Source organism: Drosophila teissieri, chromosome 2L (assembly GCF_016746235.2).
Source record: "Drosophila teissieri strain GT53w chromosome 2L, Prin_Dtei_1.1, whole genome shotgun sequence".
In the NCBI taxonomy this organism is placed as follows: domain Eukaryota; kingdom Metazoa; phylum Arthropoda; class Insecta; order Diptera; family Drosophilidae; genus Drosophila; species Drosophila teissieri.
In genome coordinates this window covers 970923-996374 of record NC_053029.1, presented here as the reverse complement: position 1 = coordinate 996374, position 25452 = coordinate 970923, and the positions used below count along the sequence as shown (strand labels likewise).

General features: G+C 48.1%; 1 protein-coding gene across 1 annotated transcript in view; it reads right to left on the bottom strand.

Annotated features, from left to right (window-relative positions):
- LOC122621146 (protein O-mannosyl-transferase TMTC2) overlaps window positions 1–24139 on the bottom strand; it is a 28601-nt gene extending 4462 nt beyond the window's left edge. The window contains exons 1-5 of the mRNA XM_043798906.1: window positions 23755–24139; window positions 3185–3271; window positions 1648–2203; window positions 434–1529; window positions 249–363 (exon numbers count right to left, since the gene is read on the bottom strand). Coding sequence (XP_043654841.1) covers window positions 249–363; window positions 434–1529; window positions 1648–2203; window positions 3185–3271; window positions 23755–23834 — 1934 coding nt within the window. The 5' untranslated portion in view covers window positions 23835–24139. The remainder of the gene's footprint in view (window positions 1–248; window positions 364–433; window positions 1530–1647; window positions 2204–3184; window positions 3272–23754) is intronic.
- Between the last annotated feature and the right edge of the window lie 1313 nt (window positions 24140–25452).

Below are 25452 nucleotides of genomic sequence, written 5' to 3'. Positions count from 1 at the left end.
GGAGAGATAATGAAAATGGCTGCCATTTATCGCATCGCTTTTGCCTGTCACATGTGGGTAGGCAACATAATGAGGCCAGTTCCGGTTTACACGTTTGCAAAAAAACTAGATTGCCAGTGTTACGTGACTTTAATGCAATGTTTCATTGCAACTATTTAAAGGCAGCTTTAAAACAAACTAGCATCACCTCCACCTCTGAAAAACTAACTAGAAAAAGTGCTGAAAGTTTTCGACAATCGGTTACTCACAGATTGAAGTGCACATCCGCCATGTTGGGCCTGAGGCGAATGGCCTCCTGCAGGACCTGCTTGGCCTCCTCGTATCGCCCCTGTGAGCTGAGCACGCTGCCCAGATTGCCCAGCGCTGGAAAGGGAAATCAAATTAGCTGGTCGCTCTGCTGCTGGCAAGGATCGCCTTGCCGAGGAGCACTTACCCTTTGGCGGATTGATGGCAATGGCGCTGCGGTAGAGGCTCTCCTCGTCCCGCCAATCGGCGTTCCTCCGCAGAGTGCGCAGGCTCATGGCAGCCAGCAGGACGCTGAAGCTCAGGAGCAGGGTGTTGCGAGTCCTCGGGCTGCAGGCCATCAGCTTGGCGACCCCGTAGCCCACCAGCAGGCAGAAGCCGACGCTGGGCAGGTACAGGAGTCGCTCGGCCACCACGAATCCCACGTAGAACAAGAGGTTGCTGGCGGGCAGGAAGGGCAGTGCCAGGAAGCCAAGGGACATGAGGAGCACGCAAGCGTTCCGATTGGCGGACGACATCCCCTCCAGCGCGTAGTCCTTGGAGGAGCACTGGAAGCCGCCACTCAAGCTGGAGCTGCTGCTGCTGCTGCTGCTGGAACTCGAGCTGGAGGAGCTGGAGGCGCTGGAGCTGGAGCTGTTGGTGCTGTTGCTGCAGCTGCTGCTGCTGCGGGAGCCGCGGAAGGCGGAAGACACGAGGTGAGGGTTTTGGGCTGGGGCTGGTGGCACGGGGGTGCTGCCCTCGTAGACGTAGCCACTGCTGTTGTTGTTGTTGCAATCGCGACATGGAAGCGCTTCCTGCTGTTGCTGGTGATGATAGGCTGCCTCAAAGGCTTGGTACTTGGTGTTGCTGGCCATCCGCTTGCGCTTGGAGCGCGACTTGCGACTGGCCACCTTCTGGATGTGGTACTGCGGGAACGTGGCGCCCACTCCACTGGGGGTCAGCTCCTTCGATCCGCTCAGCAGTTGTCTGCAGCTGCGCCACGCCACGCCCACCAGCACGGAGTAGAAGCAGGCGGACTGCGCATTGCGGCGATCCCACAAGGAGGTGACTCTGGGCAGGGCATCCATGCCCCAGTCGAAGCTCAGCACGCTCGGCTGCAGCAACAGGCGCAGATTGAAGACGGGCAGGTAGAGGAAGGTCAGCAGTCTCGTCCAGGCGGAGGGCGTCCTCGCAATGGGGTTGTCCGCGCTGGAGAAGGCCGTCTGCGGTCCAGGGACAATCACCAGGCGGCAGTAGGCCATGCAGAACAGCGCTCCCAGAACTATGCACACGGAGCGTAGGCGTTGCTATGGGAAAGTAATCACAAAATAGGGAAATGTGTTATGTAGTTTTCGATAGAAAGCAGTTACACCAGCTGGAAAGAGAATTTATCATGTAGTAAGCATAGTAGCATAGTGAGTTTACCTTGTCCACCTGCCCGCCGAGACCGCGCATCACGTCGAAGAGGGCGCAGACCAGCAGCGCCGTAATGGCCGTCTCCTTGCAGAGGAGGCCGGCTGCGGCCAGGACCAAGGTGGCTCCCAGGGCCAGCCACTGGCGGGGGTCCCCCCCTTCGCGCCCCCCCATGTGCCGCCGGGAGCTGAGGGACGTGAGCAGGTAGCACACGCAGGCGGCCACGTCCGCCCGACCCACCACGCCGGCCACCGCCTCCGTGTGAATGGGGTGGGCGGCGAAGAGGGCGCCGGCGGCCAGGACCGCCCACACGGAGGCGAGCAGGGTGCGCGCCACCCGCACCACCAGAGCCGTGGCCACACAGTGCAGCAGATTGTTGACCAGGTGGAAGCCCCACGGCGCAAAGCCGCCGCCCATGAGGTAGTTCAGCCGGAAGCTGAGCACGCACAGCGGTCGCCAGGAGCCGTGGGATCCGCTGTCCGTCAGCGGAGTGCCCCAGAAGTCGTTCGAGAAGCTCCGCTGCCACGGAGTTCCGCCCGAGACATCCGCATTGGCCAAAATGGCGCGTCTGCAAGGAGAGAAGAGGGATTGGAATTAGTGGAGATATCAGCAACACTGCACAGGTATTGATTTTCTAGGCCTTGAGGTTTGAGCTGTAAGTCTGTAGGTCACAACTTGCGTAACTATAGTACACTTTGACAACTTATCAAGTTATAAAGGCCACCACACATCAATGGTGCAGTAATCATGCCTTAAATATAAATAGGATTGGAAAAATGTAATGTTTACCCTTGAAAGTAGCTTTCAAGACCTGCTGGTGGTATGAGCTGCTGAAGAATTCGCGTTTCTTTAAAGGAAAATCTAAGCTGTTTGCTTTATACTCTGTTTCCTGTGCCTGGGAATGCAGGCAGCCAGCGTTCTGAGAACGACTTCCACTACATGGGCCACATCATCGACTGCCATCCTATTGGCTTTTCCCACACACAAGCACACTGGCAGGACTTGCATTTTGGTCTTTGGCGGTTGTCCTGCTCCGCACGAGCCCCTGCTCCTCGAGCTCCAGTTTCACCTCCGGCATTGCTACTCCGCCACCTGTGCCACCTGTGCACTCTCTGCACGCACGGCAGGCGGACTTTTGTAGGATTTTGGCCGGGTGTTCGTGACAACGAGGACGGCGGTGCCAGCAGCTCGTATATCATGGCAGAGGCCGATGGGGTGGCTTCCCTGTCCACCTGCCCACACCTGTGCCACCGCCAGTGGTTCACATAAACAAATGCCACTCTAATGCCGCACAAAGTCGGCGGCGCTGCCGGAGTGGGCTGAAATTCGATTTTAAGCACCACTGGAATTCCATTGCAGCATCAAGGCATGCCGCAAGCGACTCTCTTCCCCGACTCCTTGCCCCCCATGACTCACTCTTCCTTTCTCCTCGTCCATTTTTTGTAATGTAACGCAATTCAGGCTACGCTATCGCAACTTTAATAAATTTGCCTGGAAGCCTGAGCGTTTCTCGTTTCTCCCCCGATTTCTCAGACATAATGACTCTTACCTGTCGTCGTAGACGAAGCCAGCGCCCAGGGTGTTCAGATACAGGACGAAGGCCAGGCTGCAGCACAGGAGGCACGTGAAGTCCATGCTGCAAGAGAGGAAGAAAGATGAATCGATTAGTTTTGCGCTTGTCCACAAGCTATTACGGAAACTATCTTGAAATAAAGTGTGCCAGCCAAGGCGGGGTCTTATCGGTTAGATTACAAATTAAATTGATGCCAAGACAAGTCCATAACACAACACACTAAGTTAGTTTTGGAACATGGATAGAAAGCTCAATAGTTGGAGTTTTAGATCAGTAAACATAGAATAATTCGCTTTATATGAAAGATAGTAAGGTATCTTTTCCAGTGTACTTCTTGTATAATAAGCTCGGCGACGTGCAAAAGTTGTGACATTCATCCGAGATCCTCTCGCTGTCCTGTTTTGCAACTCTGGACGGATCATATTTCCCATTACGGGGATTCGTGGAAGGCCTTTGTTGTTGCTGCCAGCGGCAGTAAGTAACTGCTGGCAGTAGCTTTTCCTCCGCTTTTCCTCTGCTTTTCCCCTGCTTTTCCTTCGCTTTCCGCTGGCTTTTCATTCCTTTCGGAATCGGGTGGCTACGTACAGGTAAATTGCATTCATGACTTCCTCCTTTTTGGCGCATTGTTGTCATTTCGGACTCCCTGACAGCAGTTGTTGTGCCGCCTTTGTTGTTGTCCACTGCCCGTTGCCGTTGATGATGTTGCCACAGCCATTACACATAATGAGAGCCAGCAGTCTGTTGCTGTTGCATTTGCCTATCCACCCCCTCCCCCCACTTGCAGTCTGCCCCAGCTGCCGACTCTATGCACATTTGTTGCTGCGGTTGCCAACGTCAACACGCCGGCCGGACTCCCTTCTTCCCTTCCTTGCCCCCCTTCCCAAAGCAAAACCCCCGAGATACATCACCCCTTTCCCTCCCCCGAGCATCGTTGACACTAAGAGTCGCAGCAGTTGCAGACAATAAGGGCTATCAACAAGCCTCGGCGGCGATGTTTGTCCGTTTGTCCGTTTGTGCGTTTGTCCGTAAGCCAGCATGTGCGTGTGCAGCAGGAGTCCTTGGCTTCTACCCGGCATAATGGACCCATGAGATCCTGCAAACCGCAGCCACATTCACATTACGCCATTCCCAATTCCTTTCATGTCCCGCTGCTGAATGTGGTGGGTGTAGATGCTTTGGAGCACCTCGGAGTTAAGTATCTAGCATCTATTCATGGAAATAGCTCCAAATCGATAATGCGCGAATGAATGTTCAAGGCAAAGCAGTTTTGGAAACGCTTTCTACAGGCACGCAACAATATACTTCGATTTGAGTAAGTAACCGCCTAATTGTAGATTGATCTCAAAGCTGAAAAGATACATAAAACCCATTCCAGTTACAGACTGAACTAGTTCACCCTCTCAGGCCAAATTGCGCCACATCAGCCGCTTTGCCTTTTTTCTCGACCCACTGAGCTTGTACATGCGAGCAATAAGCAGTTGGCTTAGGCCGCGCTAAGTCTTATGAAGGGATGGCTAAGTGGGCGGCATAGTTTTGTCGACGTTGACACACTGGGAGATTTGCGCTTATGCACGAGGTCCTGGTCTTGAGCGGCTTAGGGCCAAATTAGCAGCATTCAATATGCGAGTAAGCCGCAAACAGAAAATGGCAGCAGCAGCAGCGGATGAGGGGCCGCACATTTACTGTGGTCGCACCCGCTAAAATTGCTTTGCTAATGAGCCATAATGATGAGCTTGGCCCCGAGTTCTTTTCCGTTGCTGTTCCTTGGTGGCCTTTCGTGTGTTTGCCTGATTGATTTGCCTGTAGTTTGCTTCCGAGCCATTGACTGGGGGCCATCATCTCAGCTCGGGACTATCACTCTCGCAACTTGTCAACTCACTTGGCGAGCGACTTGCATACCAATTATCCACAATCCACAAATAATAGCCCACAAGTCGAGGAAGAAGGTCCTTTGTTCCACTTCCCCGCCTTCCTTCCGCTCAATCTTGCTGTTCTCAGCGTTCCTTGCCGCGCTGGCACACATCACGGCTCATTTGGGCCATAAATCATGTTTTATTTTCGTAATTAGCCCGACCGCCGCATAAATAACGGGCTTTTCATTGTCTCAATTTTCATGGGCCCACTCGCTTGCTTGTGTTTGCCTATTTAACAGTTTCAGGTTTATTGTTGATTAAATTTCCACTTTGTCTTATTACTCGCCACCGTCGTCGCACTTTAAACTGTTTGCACACAAGTTCGAGTCCTGGCACTTGCCATTTTCCTTGCCTTTCCACTTGGCTCATGCCAGTTGGCACTTTTGTTTTTATTGCCCTGCCACCTGCCATCCTTTGCTGCTGACCTAGTAAATTGTGTCGTCTAATGGTTTTTCTTTCTTTTTTGGTTTTTGCGCTCGCCTGCTGCCACTCCCCCACACAACAGTCGGCGTTGGTGTTTTTTCATCGCTGCGTTTGTTTGTTGTGCCTTTGACAGTTTCCGCTTCCGTTCGGGCAGGTGTTTCCCTGCCACCGCCAAAGTTCCCACCTAATGTTCACCCACAGAAGCCCGCTTAACCCTTGGTTTTCCCCCGGATGCAGCTGGAATTCGAACCGCCCCCTCGAATTTCGCATCGATCTTTATGAAGTGGCATGAGCACTGTAAAAATAGGGAGTGCTATCCACATAGCCCACAACCCAAATACGGTGAGCTTTTGCCGGCCAACCAGCTTGCTCGAGGGGAGTACACAACTCCCACCGCTGGACTTCAATTGAATGAATGTAATTGCTCATAACTAATGCATGTACATATTAAATTCTTATCGATTTTTTATCTGTGTAGCTTGGCAGAAGGCATCACCAGGCCAGGGTCACTCTGCAGGCCACAATTAGCCAGCAGCAGCGACTTTGGGTATTAAAATTCTAAATTAATTGCCCGGCGAGTGGCGTTTGGATGGCCCAAATGCCAAAAGCAGCAGTGGCAGTATGGAAATTAGAAACAGGCGTAGGACCATGGACCCTGGAGACTAATAGACGTGAAATTTAAGCGCATTGAATTAATTCCCTCCACACACACACACACCCCACACGAATGAAGTTATTTGGAGCTGGCAGCAAAAACTATAATTAATAGGCGTTTTTATTTCACTTTGCTTGATTATGCATAAAATTAATTATATGCCGACACCTGCGGCCGGCACTGCCCCTCAACCACCACCCCCCTTAAAGGGGTTAAAACCACCCCCAAAAGCCGCAGCAACTTGGGCATACTTTTTCGCTTTTAGTGCCCCTAAAGGTAATCGTTTGCCGCTTAAATTGCCGTCGAATAGGGCTGAAAAAGGCACACGACGGCTGAGTAGAGCTGCCAAAAGTGAAAGTTTATTATTATGCGGTATGCAGCGTTGCCCAGTTGCCCCACACACTGCACTTTGAATGGGCAGCTGTAGTTTTTGGGGCTTCCCCCGTGCCAATCTACCCCACTTTGGTTCGTCCTGCCCAACCGGACATCAAAATAATAAACGGAAAGGCAGCCATTTTGGGAAAGTACCGTAAAAATGCCGAAAACGTTTTAAAAATGAAACGATTACACCATTGCGGCTTGCAAACGACCAAGTTATGATAATGTTTGGCCAACTAAACTCGTTTAGCTTGCCAAATACGACTGCCCCAGCCCCAAAAAACTCCCCCTATTTTCACAAAAAAAGAAATCCCACCTATGTGTGAGTGCGGATGTGCAAGGTAAGCCTCACAGCAAGTGCGCAACACATGCAAACAACTCGAAATCCGAGTGCAGAGGATCGGAGTCACTATTCGGAGTCCCTAGTCCCTAGTCCGTAGTGAGGAGTCCGTAGTGCGGTGTCCCAAGTCCATTGGGCACATTGTGGATGCAGTCCGGCCCGACTTTCCGGTCAGTTTTCGTTGCGGAGCGGACTGCCCTTGCTGCTGCCAATATTTTTTGAGGTATTTAGAAGCCGAGCTGAGCTCTGTGGGTGTCTCTTGGAGCAGAGAGGCAGTATAAATGTTTATTGGCTGCAAATGCACTCGAAGAATGGCTGCATCATGCATTCAAGATAACTAAAGTTATGTAGTAATACAAGGTCAAGTACTCACTAAGGTACTAGTTAAGTATGGGCCAATCGGATTCAAAATTTAGTTTGCATTTTTCAAGGAAAACAAACACATTCCTTTTTCTTTTAGTGTTGGAGTCAGATTCCAACCAGAGCCAGGGACAGACTCAGGCTTTTTGGCAGTTTTATGCTAATCGCAAAAAGGCAGTTCTCCCACTTCTACACACACACACATTCATAACACATGCCCACATACACACACTCGCCTTTGGGGGCGTGGCTGTTTGAGGGAACTTTTCATATTTCGGCCCTGCAGTAAAGTTTCGCTCGCTTTTGGGGGTTTTCCTCGAGTTTCGGTTTCGGTTTTATAACTCGTTGAACATTTGCCCAACGGTTCGTACAATTGCAGCTGCTCCCCGCATTTTCCCGTGAAAAGCTGTCTGAGCGGCTTTTGGCGAATTATGTAAGTGGCGCAGTTCCGCCTCGAGGCTTTGAACTGCGACGAGATTTGAATACGATCGCAAACTATTTCGGCAATTCGACAATAGGTGATATAGGCACTAGTCTTATGTATCCAGAAATGTTGCCTTTATTGAGCATATTTACTTTTCCCCATCGTGAGATAATGTATTTTAATGAATGCCGACAGTCAGCTCCTTCAGCCGCGCATAAATAATAATTAGGTAATAATTGGCATCTGTCAATTAACAGAGCTCGATACGCTCTCGAGTTTCGCCGGCCACTTTCCCCACTTTCCCCGCTCAACACTTCACAGCCATAATTTAATTTAAATGCCCAAAACTGTGAATCGTTTAATTATGTATTCGCTGCCACACACACACGCACACACACACTCGCACGCACACACACACACAACACTTAACAGGGCTTTTGGGGAGGAAGGATGCTGCGGATTTAGTATGCCAAAATGTTTTGGCGCCCGAAAAACAACGCCAAAGCCCAAAAAGCGGAATCCAAAGAGTCTCGATAATCGCAGTGTTGGGCACATGGAAAATTGGGCGGCGGGAAAATGCGGCGGAAAATGAGAAGCTGCGGCCTATTTACGAATAGCATGATAGTGTGCGTAAGTGAGCGTGTGTGTATTTGAGCTGCGTTAATTGAATGCGCAACTGTCGTGCCACTCCCCCCACCGCCTTACCCCCTTTCCCCTTTCCCGACCCATTCCCCAGCTGCCCCATCATCTGCGTAAGCCTGTTGAACAATTATAACTGGGATGTCCAAATGCCAAGTGCCTTGAAATTGAGTCCGACGACCAACGTGGCGTATGCGTGTTGCTCTATATGCTAATTAAAATGACATGTGCCTATGTGTGTGTGTGCCTGTCTCTCCGTCTGTCTGTCTGTCTGTTTGTGTATCCTTATGAGTGCGAGTGTGTATGTGCGACTGTGCGCTTTGTGCTGTTTGCATTACATAATTATAATTACGCATACGCCATGTTGGCGCACATTTGATTTGACCGTTTTGCTCCACTTGAGAAAATTTCGGCAAGGCAGCATTTCAAAACCATGTACTAGGACTTATTTCACAATAAATAAAGTTCATATGCTATGTTTTTCTCAATTTTGAATCAAATTTATTGCCAATTTATATATATTTGGTACTATTTAACATACATAATCATTTTTCTGCGTGTACGAGTGCCGCATTTGTCCATTTGCTCCTACTGTGTGTGGTAAATATTTGCGATACTGTTGCACTTGCACCGCCAGCTTCCGACGAGGCGCCCCGTTTTTTGTGGCATTTTAATAGTGGGCATCGAATATTTAACGTTTTGACGCGTTTCTCAAACAACCCGGAGGAAACGCGCCGAACTGGTTGCCAAACTGTGCAAATCGAAATATTAACTGGCAGTGCGAGGGTACAAAAAAATTAAACACGCACTTTGCCCTTATAAAATAATGTAACCAGCCATGGTGGCGCCCATCAGGTGTCCCTATGATTTCCGAGCGGGAAAGAAATCCAATTGCTAACCGCAAACATAATTAAAAACTTTGCACGACCACAGTCAATGGCAAACCCGATTGGGTACCGATTTTCGGACATTACACAAGTCACGTGGATCTGTGGGTGGAGTTGCAAGCGTTGCAAGGGTGGCAGGAGTTGCAGTTGCAATAAAATTGAGCGGAAATGCTGCCGAACTGCAATTTTCCCTCCGCTGCCTCGCAGCGCAGCGCATCGCATCGCAGCGTACGTGGGCATAAATCCAATTAAATCACAAGTTACGCAATGTGATAAGTCACGTTGTTTATTGTTTCAGCGCACACGGCGCAGTTGTGGCAAGAGGGGGAGGAGGGGAGTCCTCGCACACCGCAATTTATGCACAACCGACAGGCAAACACTGCGCAACAAACAAACAACCCACGCTCCGACAACAAATAAAATAAAATACAAGGAACCTGGCGAAAAATCCAAAAAAACCAAGCAAAAAAACACCAACAGCATCCACACGCTAAAATGAAGCCCCATAAAATAGTGCGCACTAAACGCAGTCTGCGGATTTGGCCATCGTATATCAGCCGCGAACACGCAGAAACCGCAGTGGATGCAATACCCGTAGTTCTCATAAATGGATAATCCCCGGGAATAAATGATCCCGGGCTCAACTAATGCAGTCCGCTTAACTTTACAGCTTAAAGGCGCCACTTGGCCTCAATTAAGGTAACCAAGTAACTGTATCGCTCTCTATAATTTAATAATTAAACTCGGAAATCTTCCAGGAATTTAGTTCGATTTGGTTGACTTTAAGCAGAAATCTGTCTTTCCACTGCTGGCAAGCGGACAAACGGACAAGCGGACAAACGGACAAGCGGACAAACGGAGAAGCGGACAACCCGGTTTTCAGGTTGACCAACTTTCATTCCCAATCCCCGAACCCGCCTGCGGTTCTGTCGCCCACTCATTATTTACTTTTGGCCAACTCTCCTTTAAGTTCGAGGAGCGGGCAGAAAAAAGGCTCAAGCCCGCTTGAAATATGAGCTGAAAAGTGGGAGCTGCCAAACAATTTTTGAAGTGCGTTTGCCGCACATTCAAGTTTGTGTGGCTTTCAGCGCTGCTGTGCAAACTTGATTATTTCTGGAGTTCCCAAAAGGTAAGCTGGTCCCAAGTTTATTGAAGCATCAATTTTTTGCCGGCCAAATTATTTATTAAGTTCCCCAAAAGGGCCAGACACCGACTCGCAAGACTCGCCGCAGATTCGACAGTCGCATGAAAAGGGTTTTTCGCCAGCAAACTTTTAATGTCCTGCAAGGAAGTGGAAATGGGAATGGAAAAGAAAAAGGAGCAGGGAAAGCGCGGAAAATCAGCTTTAAGGCAGCCCCACATCAAAGTCGCGATTCCTTTTATGGTTTTTTAATGCCGCAGCATTATTAGGTGCCTTCTATGTACCGCCATTCGCCATCGCCATCGCCAGCGGCATAAAACCCCAACGAGCGGCGCGTCGGAGCGTTAAAATTTGTCACGCGCTCCTCGGCATATGGGCACATGGGGCGTATGTGTAATTTTTTCGCACTGCGCCCGAGGCGAAGTTGCGCATCGATCGATGTGTGTGTGGCAGTGTGCGGCAGCTGGCAAATGTATATCGCAAACATTTCTATCAATCATTCAAAGCGATTGATTCGCAATGCAAACGGAGCGCTCCTCTGACCTCAGTGCACTTGCAAAAATGCTGTTTTGCGCCAGTAAATAGTAGTTTTTGTAGCGTTTGTTTTGAAGAATCCAACTTGGAAGTCAGTTATAAATTCATATATAAATTTAGTAAGTATTTCAATGCATTTATTTAACTTGGTGTACAAATCAGAATGCAACCAGTGTAGGGAATGAAGATGTATAGCACCTGCAGCTGCCGGATTCCATTGCCAAAATAATGCACATTGCCATATCGCTACAACTCACACTCGTGCACATTGACAAGCGACAGATTTTGTGCCATTGTGCAAAAATGCTCGTCATGTGCGGGCTAAACCAGGACCAGAGATGCAGGTGCAGATTCAGATACAGATACGGATGCAGATACAGATACAAATAGAGATTCAGATACAGATTCAGATGCGGACACATACAAATATGGAACACAGTCCGAGCAAACAGTCAAATAAACAGGATTTTGGGGGGGAGTCCACTAAATGCTGGTGGCCAGCAGTCTGCTGTTGCGAATTTGTATCTGCTATGAAATGTAAGAATGTAATTGATGTGCCATTTGCGGCGACGTGCGGATCGAGCAGGCAGCTCTCTCTGGCCAAAACCCTCGAAAGCGTTGCAGGTGGTGACCCCGACATTTGCAAGATGTGAGCGCCCGTGCACATGGAAAAACTGTGAGCTTTTCCGCAGTTCATTCTGTTTGCCGGGCAAACTATTTACGGCTGTGTTTGCTCACCAGATTGGAAAATGAAATGTGTTTGCACTGAATTTGTAAATGAAACTGCTAATTAGACTTGGCGGCGCACAGCTATTTGCAAATATAGACACCACAAAGTGCTAAACTTGCATGCGTTCTGGTTTGAAATGAATAAACAAAATAAACAGACTTGTGGGTGGAGCTATAGGATTTACTTTAATAGCATTACCCAATTTCTCTATCTGTGATTTCTTTCGCTCGCTGCATGCCAAGCACAGCATTTTAAGTGAATGAAATGAAAACAAATATGGCAAATTTACACAATATAGAGCGCATTGTTGTGCGTGTGTGTGCGAGTGTGTGTGTGGGGAAGGATTGGCATATCTGCGGTGGTCCTGCGGTTGTGGCCAACTGTCCATTATGCGGCTGCCTCGTTCGCGGATCCCGGGCTCTTATTTCAGCCTGGCCTGCAGCTCGCCATCCTAACGTTATTTAATCGATGATGTAACCAGTGGAAAGCGACCAGTGAAATACCAAGCACAGCATTTCAGGACAAAGTCCAAAAAAATCCTTATTAAAATGCTGCAAGCTCTGGAAAAAACATCTAAAACCCGAAACACAGACTAATTGTCGATTTAACAGCCATTCCGATCCATCTCTCAATATTCACCGAACGTACATATTTCTGCACTCCGATTCTCCTGACCATGTTTGAGATGGGCAAATACAACTTACTGATTTTATTGCAAATTGATTTTATGTGCACCTGCCACGCCCACACACCTATAGCCGCCCCCTTAGCAGACTGACTGCCAGCAGTTTAATTCAAACAAATTTTTCATGTTTACATTGCAGGGCGATAGTGGAAACTTTTTAATCAAAGTTAATTGGAAAGTTTTGCTTTGTCATTCCACACACACACACACACACTCATAGCTACACGCAGACAGAGACAGATGGCTCTATAGTCTGGCCAACACACACACACAAGCACAGAGAGACATACACGTGCATAAAAAGGCAAACTAAAAACTGAAAAGTAAAATGTAGGTTATCCTTCAGCGCACACAAAATGGTTCTCGATTCTCTGTGGGTTACTCCATCCCTTCCCCATCCGCCCTCCACCTACATATCTGTCTGTCTCTATCCCCGACCCATCCCCGTCTCTTTCCCCCGCCCTGCAACTATCCCTACTTCTATCTCTATCTCCATCCCTATCTGCACCTCCATCGCTGGCTGCTGTTGGCCGCCCACCTTTGATGATAAAATGTCATTTTGCTCGTTTACGTGTTCGTCGTGTGTTCGTTCGGCCTTCTCTGCTCCTTTCTCCTTTTCGCTCCTTTCTACTGCTTTCTCCTCTTTTCTGCTGCCATTGCCAGGGCTGACATTCAACGCTCTTGATTAAATTTTATGCAGTTTAACTATTTCTTTTTGGCCCGGCGACAGAGGGAGATGGATAGAGTGGTCTCTGCGCCGCTCTTTTTATTGCGTTTGAAGGCTGACGGACGCATTCAACACTTGGGGGTACACAGGCAGAAACATCTGCATACTAGCATGCACCAAATAAGTAACCAGTTCTATATGACTACCAATGCTGTGAGTATTTTTCCACTGTGTACTCCTTTCATATCCTTTCGTACCCCTGTGTGTCTTGTCTGTAAGCTTCAGTTTATGCTGCAACCGGAAAATTAATCCTAATGAGTGCTGACACACACACACACACACACGCACGGCGGGCTGGAAAAAGAGGAAAAGCCAGTGGAAGTGGGAGGGCGGAGGAAGGGGAAGGGGAAGCGGTGCAGGCAGTTTGTTTGCGCATGTGAAGCGATTTATGCTTTTCATGCCCTTTCTTTCCTGAGAGGTACATTCATCACGGATCCCGAGTCCTGAATAGCTGAAGGGCTTTTGGAGTATCTACTAGATCCTTACTGAATCTTGAAGTTTTTCCACATATGATAGGTGCTTCATAGCGTTCGATTACTTTGTACATTTGTTATCTATTATTATTTATTACTAAGTTCAGAACAATATATGGTATTTTTGAATATACTCCAAAGGCTGTTGTTTTTTGACTGTATGCTCTTAGTCCCCAAAATACTTCAAACGCCATTTTTGTTGCTAGAGCTTCATGAAATGTGAATAATTAAAAGGAAGGGTATTTTTGGCATCGTTTTTCCGCTTATCTCTCGCTTTTCTCTCGGTCCCGGATTTCTCTACCTCTGTTGCTTCGGGCCGAGTTTGTTTTTGTTGGCTCTGTTGTTGCACACGTGCGTCACATGTAAAATGCAATTCCCACACACACACACACACTGGCATTCAGCTGCATTGCCTGTGTGTGAGTGAACCATGTGTGTGTGTGTGTGTGCTTGAAGGGGATTCTCATATAAAACAACATTTTGTAAGCATTTTATAGGGCCATAGTGTGGCTGACTCGCAGTGAATGGCTGCTTGCCTGGTCAGGTGGTAGAGGTGGAGGTGGAAGTGGAGGTTTGAGGGGTTCGGAAAAAATATATGAGCATTGGGGGGAAGCTTCCTTTCAAAAGTGTTAAATGCCGCGTTTTGCATTAACTTGCATTGCTCGTGCTTTCCGCTTTTCCCCCTACAGAGCCCTTGGGGTGGAGGTGTCTTTTGTGGGGCTGCCATTGAAACGCGACCGTTTGCCACTGGCTGCAATGAAATCAGTGTCAATGTGCAGGCAGGAAATTCGCTTTGCGCTGCGTCAGCTTTAAACCGTTGGCTGGGAAATTAGCTTAAGGCCGGTAAAGGATTTATCCGCTCTGAACTGCAACGGTAACGATACGCTTCGATTCCTAGGCACTCGACTCCATAACATGCGCCATTCAATGGGTTTTTGCAGCCATAAATGCCGTGCGCTGATGTCGCCGAGTCACGTAAAAGTGTATTTAGCCAGGCCATGTGTGGGTGCCGTGCCTGGCACCTCGACTAAGTCCACCTGACCTGGCTCCACCTGCTCCGCCTGGCCCATCTGCCCCACCAGCAGCGACAACAATGGGCGCAAAGTAAACAAATTAAAATGTGTGCACAGGCAGTGGCATATGCGCTGGGGTGTCGTCAATTAGGCAAAGAAAACAAAAAAGCGCCCACGAAAAAAGATGATTGCATAGCTCTGGGGGAAAAGCGGGTGGAAAGCGGGGGAAAAGCGGGGAAAAGCGGGGAAAAGCGGGTAACGTGGACAAATCATTTTGCCAGCGATTTCAGCGATTTTCGAGTGCGCAAATTGTTCCCCCTGTGTGTGTCCTCGATTTCGGCCCACTTGCTCACTTGCTCACTTTGCCAGCCAACCGGGCCATCAACAATTGTGGCAGCACCCCCCGCCTCACTTCTTTTTCCCCCTTCCTCCCTCCCTTTTGGCCAACAGCTCGCATCACATATTTGGTTCATGGCAGATTACGTATACGCCCAGTTTGAAAATCGTTTGCATTGCTCGGAAAGGGGAAAAGGGTTTGGGCCCGGCCCTACTAGTATGCAGCCTCTCGGCGTTCCAGTTTCAGTTATTTGGGCGGCTTTTGTGTCGACGATGTTCTGGTAACAAAAGAGCAGCACGTTTTAACTTTTTGTGCCCATTACCTGCACACCCAAGGCCGCTGAAAGAGTGCACAATAATTGCAAGCCCAGAACACGATCCTTTCACTGGCTTACATGGAAAACCGAAAGTATGTAGCATATTTTAGCCAATCAGCTTGCTACAGACCGAAAATAACTCTTTGCAACTCTTAACAATTTAAAAAAACTGCATTTTTAAACTACATTACGGATTTGAAACAAAGCGCCCCACGTTGGGCGCCAGTTCTTTTGCACATCTATTCACTTAATGCTTTGGAACAACTCTGCAGCGAAATGCTCTAAATTCGAGCATACCCCAGGCACTGCAGCACATACTTGATTGTTTTTTCGGGTTTTGTTTCTGCTCCTTTTTGCGCATGTTTGACATCAATATAACTTTATTCCATATAGCAAACCACCCCACCACCCCGCTCAATTCACTTGTTCCAAATGTGCGAGAGTTGCAAGAGTTGCATTTTTCGTAGGTCTCGTTTTGTGCTGTTTGCTTTCGTTTGCCTATAGTGCTTTGTTCAAATTGTCATTTGTTACTGCTGTTGCAGCTCTCTTGTTGTTGTTTTAGTTGTTGTTGTTGCAACAGGCACATATGGTAATGCGTTCTGCTTGCTTCGTTGCTTGTGGCTGGCAAAACATTTTCATGGTTTATTCGACGCTGCTGCCACTGCCACTGATGCTGCTGCTGCCACTGCTGCTGCTGCTTTTGACTGCTGGCAAAGATTTGCACTTTGGAGGAGGAGGCGCCACTCTTTTGAGCCCATTGAGCTGGGCTCTTGTCGCAGCACTTGCCACTCAAGTTCGCCTGTAGCTGCGTTTAATTATTTATCGTGTTTGAAGTGCGCAAAAAACAATAATCAGCGAATTTACTTTTATCTGTCACGCCCACCACGCCCCCTTGCCCAGCGCCCGCCTCGTGACATTTGCAAATAAATAGGCAACTGTAACAGTGGCAACAATAACAAGCCAAATATAAATAAACCCGTAAAAATGGGGCAACAACTTTTCACATGCGCGCAATTTATGGTCGAAAATGAAATTGCATTGTTCACGAGTGTATATGTGTTTGTATGTGTGTGTGCGTGTGTGTTTGCGTTTGCAGTTTAATTTAAATATTTTACACTCGCACATCGCATCTCCACTTTTTGCCAGCGCTGAATTTGTGTGTTCGCTGCCCGTTCTTTGTTTTTGGGTCTTTAAAGTTTGCCAGTGGCTTTCCCCCTCTCCCCTTTGCTTCCCCCTTGCTCCCCCTTCCCCACGCCCATGCTCCAATATTTAAAATATGAAGACCATTAGCTAAATATTGGCTTTGGCACGCTCACGCACACGCACACGCCTGGAAAAGGGGGGCGGGGAAAGAAAGGAAGGCGGCTAAGAACATCCCAGGAAAGCAGTCAATAATATTAACTCGAAATTGGGAGGGGGAGGGGAGCGGAAGGGGAGCGAGAAAGCAGTAAGGCAGTGGAATCGGAGTCTGCCCCGTGCTGTGCATACTTATTTGGAGCTCAAGGCGCCCAGGGGTGCTGGGTATCCGCCATTCGGTGGAAGCAGTAGCTTCTCTTCGGGGTGTGAGTGCATAAAATAAAAATAAATGTTAACAATGGCAGCAAGGAGCTCGGACTGGATGTTGGAGTTGCCTCCACTCTCTGCCACTGGCTTCCACTGCCCTCCACTGGCGGTGTCAGGCGGTTTCATGCGGCGCAGCACGGAAAGCCGGCAACAACAGCCGAGTACACAAAAAGACAGCGGCGTGGAAACTCTTCCAGAAGGGGGGTATCCTATAAGTCCATATCACCCTATTGGTGTTACCAAATACGCGAATTCTTCAGTGCTCAGTTTGTGCAAGATAGAAGGCATATTTCCTTCTCCAAAGCTCCCCCTTCGCAGTAAACTGTTGTGCCCCCTACAAATGTGCTGGCCTACGCCCCTGGCAGATGGAGCGCTTTCGGGGGCGGCAATTTGTTGTTGCCTCCGCCTGTACTTATGCTAAGTAAAGCGATGATGTAAAAGACAATAACTGGGGAATTAGGGAAGAGCGGCGGCGGCAGAGACCACAAATTCAGCCTCCGTTCGCCGTTCGCCTTTCGTCTTTCGGGTTTGGCTCAGTTTGGTTTGGTTTGGCATTTCATAAAGTGCGTAACAATTTGTTTACATATACTTCAGTGTGTATATCCGTGTATTTGCGCAGCAAGCAATTGCGGTGAAGTTAATAGGATCGGTCAATGAAATTTGTTTTTATACGTATAACAGCGAGAGTATGCTTAAGGAGCATGCTTTAGAAGTATGCTTTGGTATCGTTTTCAATTTAAAGGCTCCCATTTCTAAATTTTTAACTTACTTGAATGATTTAGTACTGCATTTAAGTAGTTGGGAAGTTCTTACCAAGGCTGTAAAATTCGAATACCTGAACAAACCTTTAACTCTGACCTTCGTTGTGCTGCGTATCCGTGTGTATCCTTATATCCTTATGTATGCAGATTTGTGTGTGTATTTGGCGCACACTTTTGCGGTTCATCCGCCTTGATATTGCTGGCATTTATGTTTTAATACTTTGTTGTCTGGCGAGCTGGCGAGCTGGGGCCAGAACACCCCGAGCATCCCGTATACCCGAATATTGGGGCTGTCCTTCAGTTGCCGACACTTGCTGAAAGCTGCTTTCCCCGCCACGCCCACTCCCTCGCACGCCCCCGCTCGACTGTGGCTCCTGGCAGCAATCCTGACCACAGACGCAGTGCCTCCACAATGTCATTAGGCAGCTGTGCGAAAGTTTTTGCCCACCTGTGCGACCACATCGAGCTGCGAGATAGGAGGGGCGGAAGTGGGGGGAAGAGCGAGTTAGCAGAGGAAGCTGGAGCAGAAGTGGAAGCAGGTTTGGTCGCTCAGCCGTCGGGCTTTAAAATTAAATAAACTAGCACACAGCTGCACTGTGTGCAGTGCACAGTGCACTGGAAGAAATAACAGTCACTCGGAAAGTGAGCACTGTATGCAGCTAAGTTGCTTACTTCACACACTTCGGTTTTAGTTTGCACGCGGACTTTTCTTCCAGTGCACGCATATAATGCGAAAGGGCGGAAGAGAGCACAGACACAAGGACACCCACGGAAATGTAACTAACACACACACACACCTACACATACAGGCAGGCAGCAGACACAGACACAGACTCGCAGAAGGAATCTCTCGCACACACACACACACACATATATTTTAATGCAAATTGAGCAGAATTAATTTAGTGCTGTCTGTGTTTATCTCTGGTGCGCTTAATATCAAGCCGTCGTCGGTCCCCGTTCGCTATCTCTTTCTCCACTCCACTCCTCTCTCTCTCTCTCTCTCTCTTCCCTTCCCTTTGCCATCTCTCTCTGCCGCTGTGCTGCTCTCTCCCTCCCTCTTCTGCCACCGAATGGGGCATATGTTAAACGCTTGCCAGGCCCTGGCTTTATTTTATTAAAAAGTGGGCTTCTGCCTGCTCCGCTTTCTTGCAAGCAGCTTGAGGCTGTCTGTCATTGCTCTGTTCCTGTCTCCCTCTCCCTCCCTCTCTCTCTCTCCTATAGCCCTCTCCCTCTTTGGGGCGAAATATGTTGCCTACATTCGGGCATCGCTCATACATTCAGTGCGAGAGGACGCACAACAGACAATTTGACAATTTTGTGGCTCACCGAGCGAAATGCTCGGCTAGTTCACGAATCCTCCACATAGTTGATTCTGTTGGCAGGACGCAGGATTCTCTGTAGAGAAAGCTCTAGGAATCGCTTTATAAGAAGCAGAGTTTCAATCTAAATGCTTTTTTTCTCTGTGCACATTCATATGTAAAAATTCTTTGCTTGCTGAGTCGCTGCCAGGACCTCCAGCTCCTGCGGTTTGTCGCTCGCCTTTGTTCGGGACTTCCGTTGGCCTCCGTGCGCATTAGACACGCATCATTTGCGCGTTTGTAATCAGGCGAAAGTGTTTCGACTTTCCCCACCGCCACGCCCCTTTCCCGCCACCGCCTTTTGTCTCAATTGTTCGCACCGAAACACAAACACACAGGAAGCACAGCAGTGCGTGCGTTTCTAGTTTAAAGAAAGTTTTTCAATTCCAAGTTTTATGGGCGACAAGTTCGCAGCGTCCGTTCATCTGGAGCCCTCGGTGTTCGCACCATCCTGAAATATTTGCAGGAAACTGTGAAAATGGCAACTGGCCCTATTTCGTTTTATTTCCCCCGCCGCACGTGATCACAATTTCTGATGCAGCACAACTGAAGGACTGAAGGACCAAAGGACCAAAGGCACACCTCTGCTGGCAAAGCCGCCGAGAAAGCCACGTGCAGGGTGAGGTGAGCTGGGCTGAGGTGAGCAACAAGTTGGGCTGGCCAACAGTTGCGGGTTCCGCTCGGCTGGCCGGGATTCGGACCCTGATTTCAGCTGGCATCGTTTAATTTTACGCTCCAGGTGCTGGCCAAATCGCAGCAGGCAATTAAATTCCATTTGCGAGCTTTGCTGCAACAAATTCGCGCCCCATTCGCTGGCCATTTTCTTCGTGTTGCTGCCACTTCTGCCACTGCTGGCTGCACTTATTGCTGAATTTTAGTTTCCTCCTGCTTTCATGTCCTTGTTGGCACAGTGTCCTGCTTGCCGGCAATCCTATGCAAATTTGAAGCATTTAAACTGCATTTATACCCCTTGTTTTAACTTCCCAGCTAGGTTTCATTAAACATATATCTCCTCATCTGAGAACTCACTTATCTGTGGTTCAGTTCCACACTTTCTGGCCATATGAGGTGGAAAAACACGGCAAGATACCACAGCAAGTTCCGATTCCATGTGAAGATGAGTATTCCAGGAAGATAGAAGCCAACTATGCAGCACTGCCATGCATTGTTCATAAGTTTGCTGCTCTGTTTTTCGAACTTTGGCTGCTTTCTGCTTGCTGCTTTGGCAGGAGGAGAAATGCCGAAGCGAAGGATTTTATGAAAATAGCTGAAATAATTTTCCATTAAATTCTTGCGCATGAAATTATCGCATTAAAACGAAACAAAAGCCGCTTTTTTCGCACTCGACTGGAACCCCTTGCCACGCCCCCTTTTGCCAAGCGCCTCCTTACACTGCGTCCATTGTTTGCTTAAATTTTGTTCCCCCCTCTAGTCCTTCTCGCTCTTCGGAGAGGAGAAACTCTTCTGCTATTTGCCTGGTGTTTTACTGTTTGCATTCATCTTCATTATTTGTTTGCTCTGGCCCAAGTGGGCGTGGCAGTGCTCGGCAGACGAGAGGCGCAGGGAGAAAGGCGGCGAGAAGAAAGTTGCCTTCGCCGTTGAGCACTTGGCAGCGAAAGTTTTTGACACAGTTGATTTGCATTTGAAATCCTTGCCGGGAAAGCACCTCCACATCTCTCCTCCTCTTTCGAATCCCAATCCCAATTCCAACTCCGCCGAGGATCCACCGCCCCCAACAATGATTTATGGATTTTCATCATATTCTGTTGATTCGGGGAATATTTATGATTTGCCAGTACTCCATTTTCTGCTCTTCGCCTCGTCGTCCTTGGGAAATCTGCTCACTTCTCTCCCTACAGCCTGGTATTCATATTTTCGGGCAGCGCTTTTGTTGTAAATTTTTTGAAAAAAAAAAAAAACAAAAAATGTGTACTTGCTGCGGCAATAGAACAACAAATAAGAAGCAAACCAAACAAAAACAAAACAGAGAAAAAGGAGAAAGGCGGTGAGAAACAAAAGGCCAACGGAAAAATGCTGAATATGCGCAAATTGAATTTGATTTTTAAGCACTGATTGCTTTTATTGTTCTGGTCGCCGGATCCGCTTGGACCACGGTGGAATTTAAATAAAATATTCTAAAAATGATAGAAACCAACTGGAGCAACTTCCTCGTGGATTGGAGACCCAAACTATGCCAGTAAGTCAGTGCTCCAGTTTCAGCAAATACTTTATCAGCGAGCGCCATAAATCATCCAATAATTTTAAGTTAGATACAGCTTATAACATTTTGCACAAACCATCAAGCCGCATAGAAGGTTTTTCCAGGATATCACACATACAAAGGGGAAAAGGGAAAAGTCAGGACAATAAAAGGACTCGTGACAGCGCGCATCTATATTAATTTATTGATATTAAGCTTTTGTGTTGTGCGAATTTGCATTTTTTGCAGCGGAAGTTTGCACCGCGAATAGTTGCGATATGAAAGTGAAATAATCGAGTTGCAGCAACAATTAGCCGACCATTCGGGGCCCCCAAATTGATTTTGGCCCAGACTCCAGAATGGAATCGCCATTTCATCGTGGGGGCCCGCAAAAAAAACATTAGCACCGGAATGTGCGCAAATAAATACTTAATAACCCGCGATGGAGCCCGTGCACTAAATGCAAGTCAGGGCACATTAGCATGCGAATAAAACGAAATTACAGTCTTTAAAATAAATGTATGCGGAATGCCAGCCAGCCAGCCAGCCAGCCAGCATTCAGCTAAATGCGAAATAAATTCGCCGGAAGACAAAGCCACTGGGTGGCTGACTGGGTGGGTTCATCTGCGTTTTCCGAGTATTCTGGATTTTCCGAGTATTCAGCGTTTTCTGGGCGGCAATGTCAATTCCCAGGGCGTTTGGAATGTGAAGCCACTGCCGCCGCCGCCAGGAGACGCAGAAAATCAATTTCGGCTACAAGTTTTCAATAAAGTGAAAATAATGTCGCCAGCCAAGGCGCTCCGCTTCGCCATTATCCTGCGGGGAAAATAGATAGGCCAGGGGGGAGGGGGGTGGTGGATAGATGGAGGAGCGATATCGAAGATATGGCGGAGCACAGTGCCGGCGAAAATCAACGCCGAGTGTCAAACAATGAGGGTCGTTAGAGGCGGCAAATCGAAGCCAGCGAAGGAGACTCCGAAGTCAAGTGCACAAAGCGTCAAATGAAAAGGAAACTGGGGGGGTGGGTATCCACCCTCCCCCCTCCCCCCTCACCAGTTTCCCATTTGGGGACCAGGATAAGTCTAGTGATGCGTAAAGCAACGCACTGTCAAAAAATCCAGCCGGAGTGGTGGGTATTCGATACGGCGGAGAGTATCAGAAAATCCGACTCCGTCCCGAAGGCTGCTGGTGTTTATTTATGTGCCTGCTGCCTGCTGCCTTGTGCCTCGTGATAAATCACTGACATTGATGCCCACAGACGGAGGAGGAGGAGCAGGACTACCCATGCTTAACCCATTTGGACGCACACCTAGTTCTCCAGTGCTTACTGATTCGCAGCGAGGTGTGTATGTGTACAGAAGGTCTTTAAAGTGATTTCATAGTTAAGGCAGCTGATGGAGATGCCTTGAGATATATGTGGCTATATGACAGAGTTTAAAGAGTTTGAAGTTTTGACTTAGGTTTTGCAGCACACCCAAGTGAAATACAATCTAAGCCTCACCTTCCACCGGGAAATCCCATCAGCCGCAGCACTCGCGCTTTAACAGGAAGCACCCAAAGATCCCACTCCAGCAAACCGCCTTTAAAGGGTGCATAATAAGTTTATCAAAAGTCAAGCAGGCGCTGCAGGAAGAGGGAGGGGTAGGGGGAGGGGGAGGGGAGTGGGAGTGTCCTTGTGGTCCTTGGTGGCGCCGCCCCGCAGGAAATAAAGCGGCGCTCAATCACGGCGCACGCCGGAAATCGGAAGTTAGCAGGCTCACGATATCGAAGGACAACAGCGCCGAGGCATCGCAAAAAGCAGCAAAAGCAGCCAAAGGACCAAAAGGAGCAAGAGTGTAGTGAGACACGAAAGTCGGCCGCAAAAGTTGGAAACTGCTTGGCAGCGGCAGATAAAATGTTGTTGATTGCGACGCAGTTGAGCGTTAATAATTATTATTTTTGGGCCATAGAACTGACTCCCTTTTGCGCCTGCAACTGGAATGGGAATGGGAATGGGCATGGGGACGTGATTTCTGATGGCCAGCAATTTGTGGCAGATTTATTTGTGCATTAACCTCGAATTTGCACCGCGTCCATTTCGATTGCTCCTCAAATCCTCAGTCACAGACGACTTCTGTGTGGGTGTCAATAAATCCGGGACTGCGATTCCGAGAACAGGACCAGCTGTTCGTGCTGGCCAACTTATTGATGCTGGTCATGTACTTGGCAGTGGAAAATTCTGGGCAACAGCTGTGGCGCAGCATTGATTTTCCGACCGGGCCGCACTTTTACGGCTTTCGTTTGGGAAATTTCTGACAGGCAGTCGCATGTGCCCCGGAAAATTCCTAATTATTAGCATTAGAGGGGGACATTCGCTCCATTAAAATCTTAAATCGATGACTATTTTCGAAATCCCAAAACGAAAACTTTTGCGTATGGAAGAGTGCGTGGCACTTCTGAAATGGAAACCCTCGTCAGCCTGAAGTGGGGATTTCCTCTGCTGGAAATGTTTAAATAGCTGCGCAGAAAAATAACTTTCCAGCCGAAGACTTTCGTTATAAGCGAGTTTGTCGTGTTGTGTGCGCAAATTTATTGAAAAACTTGAGTCGATTTCAAGGGGAGCGCACGGAGGACTTTATAGCAGGTTGGAAATTAATTTGATTTTCTCGTTGTGTGGCAACAACGAGATAGGGGCGGTGCAACTCACTTTGATTTATGCAGCCGGAGCCGCAGCATCCCCAGCCAGGAACAGGAGTCGCCCCCCAGCCAGGGTTCCACAGGCGGCATCTCTCTCCAGGATCCGGTGCGGAGGACCAGTACGAGGACCAGGACCAGGAGCAGCGCAGGACTCTACGGGCAGAGCGGAGGACTCCTTGCGAAGTGCCGGACTCGAGAGCTCACTTAGTTTGAATATTGTATGTGCGCCGGGCTGTTGTTTAATGCATGCTGCAGATTTCGTCGCATTTTCTCTGATTTTATTTGGGACACACAGCACATGTGTGTCTTTTGTTTGCTCCAATCTGTTTCTATTTCTATTCCTATTTGGATTTCTATTTATATTTCTATTTCTATTTCTGTTTTATTCCTCCTCGCCGCCTGCCAAGTGCCGCCTGCAAGAGCAAGAAATCAATAAGCAAGTTAGTTAGTTGAGGCACAGCTCGAATTGTGGTGCAAAAACATGTGTGTATAAGCTTATAATAAATGCCATTTAGTGATATTTTAGAGCGATGACAGCCGGCGATTTTAGGCCAATTACAAACGAGGATGCGGAGGTCCTGGTGTCATGGTCAATATTCGAATTTCCGAATTCCCATTTGGTTTTTCCTAATTAATTTCTGTTGTTGCTGTTGTCGCGCGACTAAAGCGTGATTATTTGATCTACATTCGGCGATAATTACGGATTATTGAAAGTTTTGTTTGAATTAATATTGAAATAATTTCCAGAGCCGCGCCGCGTTGGCATAAATAATTACCGAAAAAACGGCAGATACAAAATAATCAACATGAAACCAAATGGCCTCGTTGGTTTCCACCTGTCCCATTATCTCTCCCCATATGTGGGGATTGGATACCATCTACCATTTGAATGGGAACTGAAATGTGGAGGCTAGGAATTAGGTTAATTAGTGGTCAGTTGTTGTGTAACTGCCGTGTCCTTTGATTGCCGTCGTTTTGTTATTATTTTCCCTGTTTTCTCTGTTTTCCCTGTGGTTTGAGCCACATAGATACGCTGGCTGGTTTTGGGTCCCGTGTGTTATATACATGCTGATAGTATCAGAACGTGTCTGCATCGGGATTCCCCACTGCCCCATTGCCCCATCTTGCGCCACTCCTTCCCCTGCTGCCACTTGCAAGTGGAAGTGCCACAATTGCGGCATATCTCTGGCCCATTCCAGGTCCTTTGAATGGCCCGTTGTTTGTGCGTCTGGCAGTAATGAACTTTTATGCATTGTCATTAACTTTTATTGTATATATCTGCCATTCATCCTGCCACACACACACATGTGCAGCCAAGGCCTACACACAGCTACCCGGGCTTTGTGTGTTCTGCTGTGTTTTTGCTGGCATTATAATAAATTTAAATCATTTGTTGCATTTATTTTAATTATGCGCAATTCAAAATGCATTATGCCTGCCACTTTAAAGGGCTTTAAAGTGGCACGGCGCTTAGGGCCAAACGTAATTTAATTCCGCTGACAGAAATTCAATTATTTGCCTTTTCCCGAGTCGCCCCGCCGACTAAAACACACGGAAAATGGTTTGTCAAAATGCCGCACGCATGCAAAAGCCGCTCGGTGGCATGCTGCGTATACGTGCTTTCATTAAATTTTTATTTATATTGCCCCGCTCATATTTCCCCCAAATATATACATATATACAAATATACATATAAAGTATGTACATA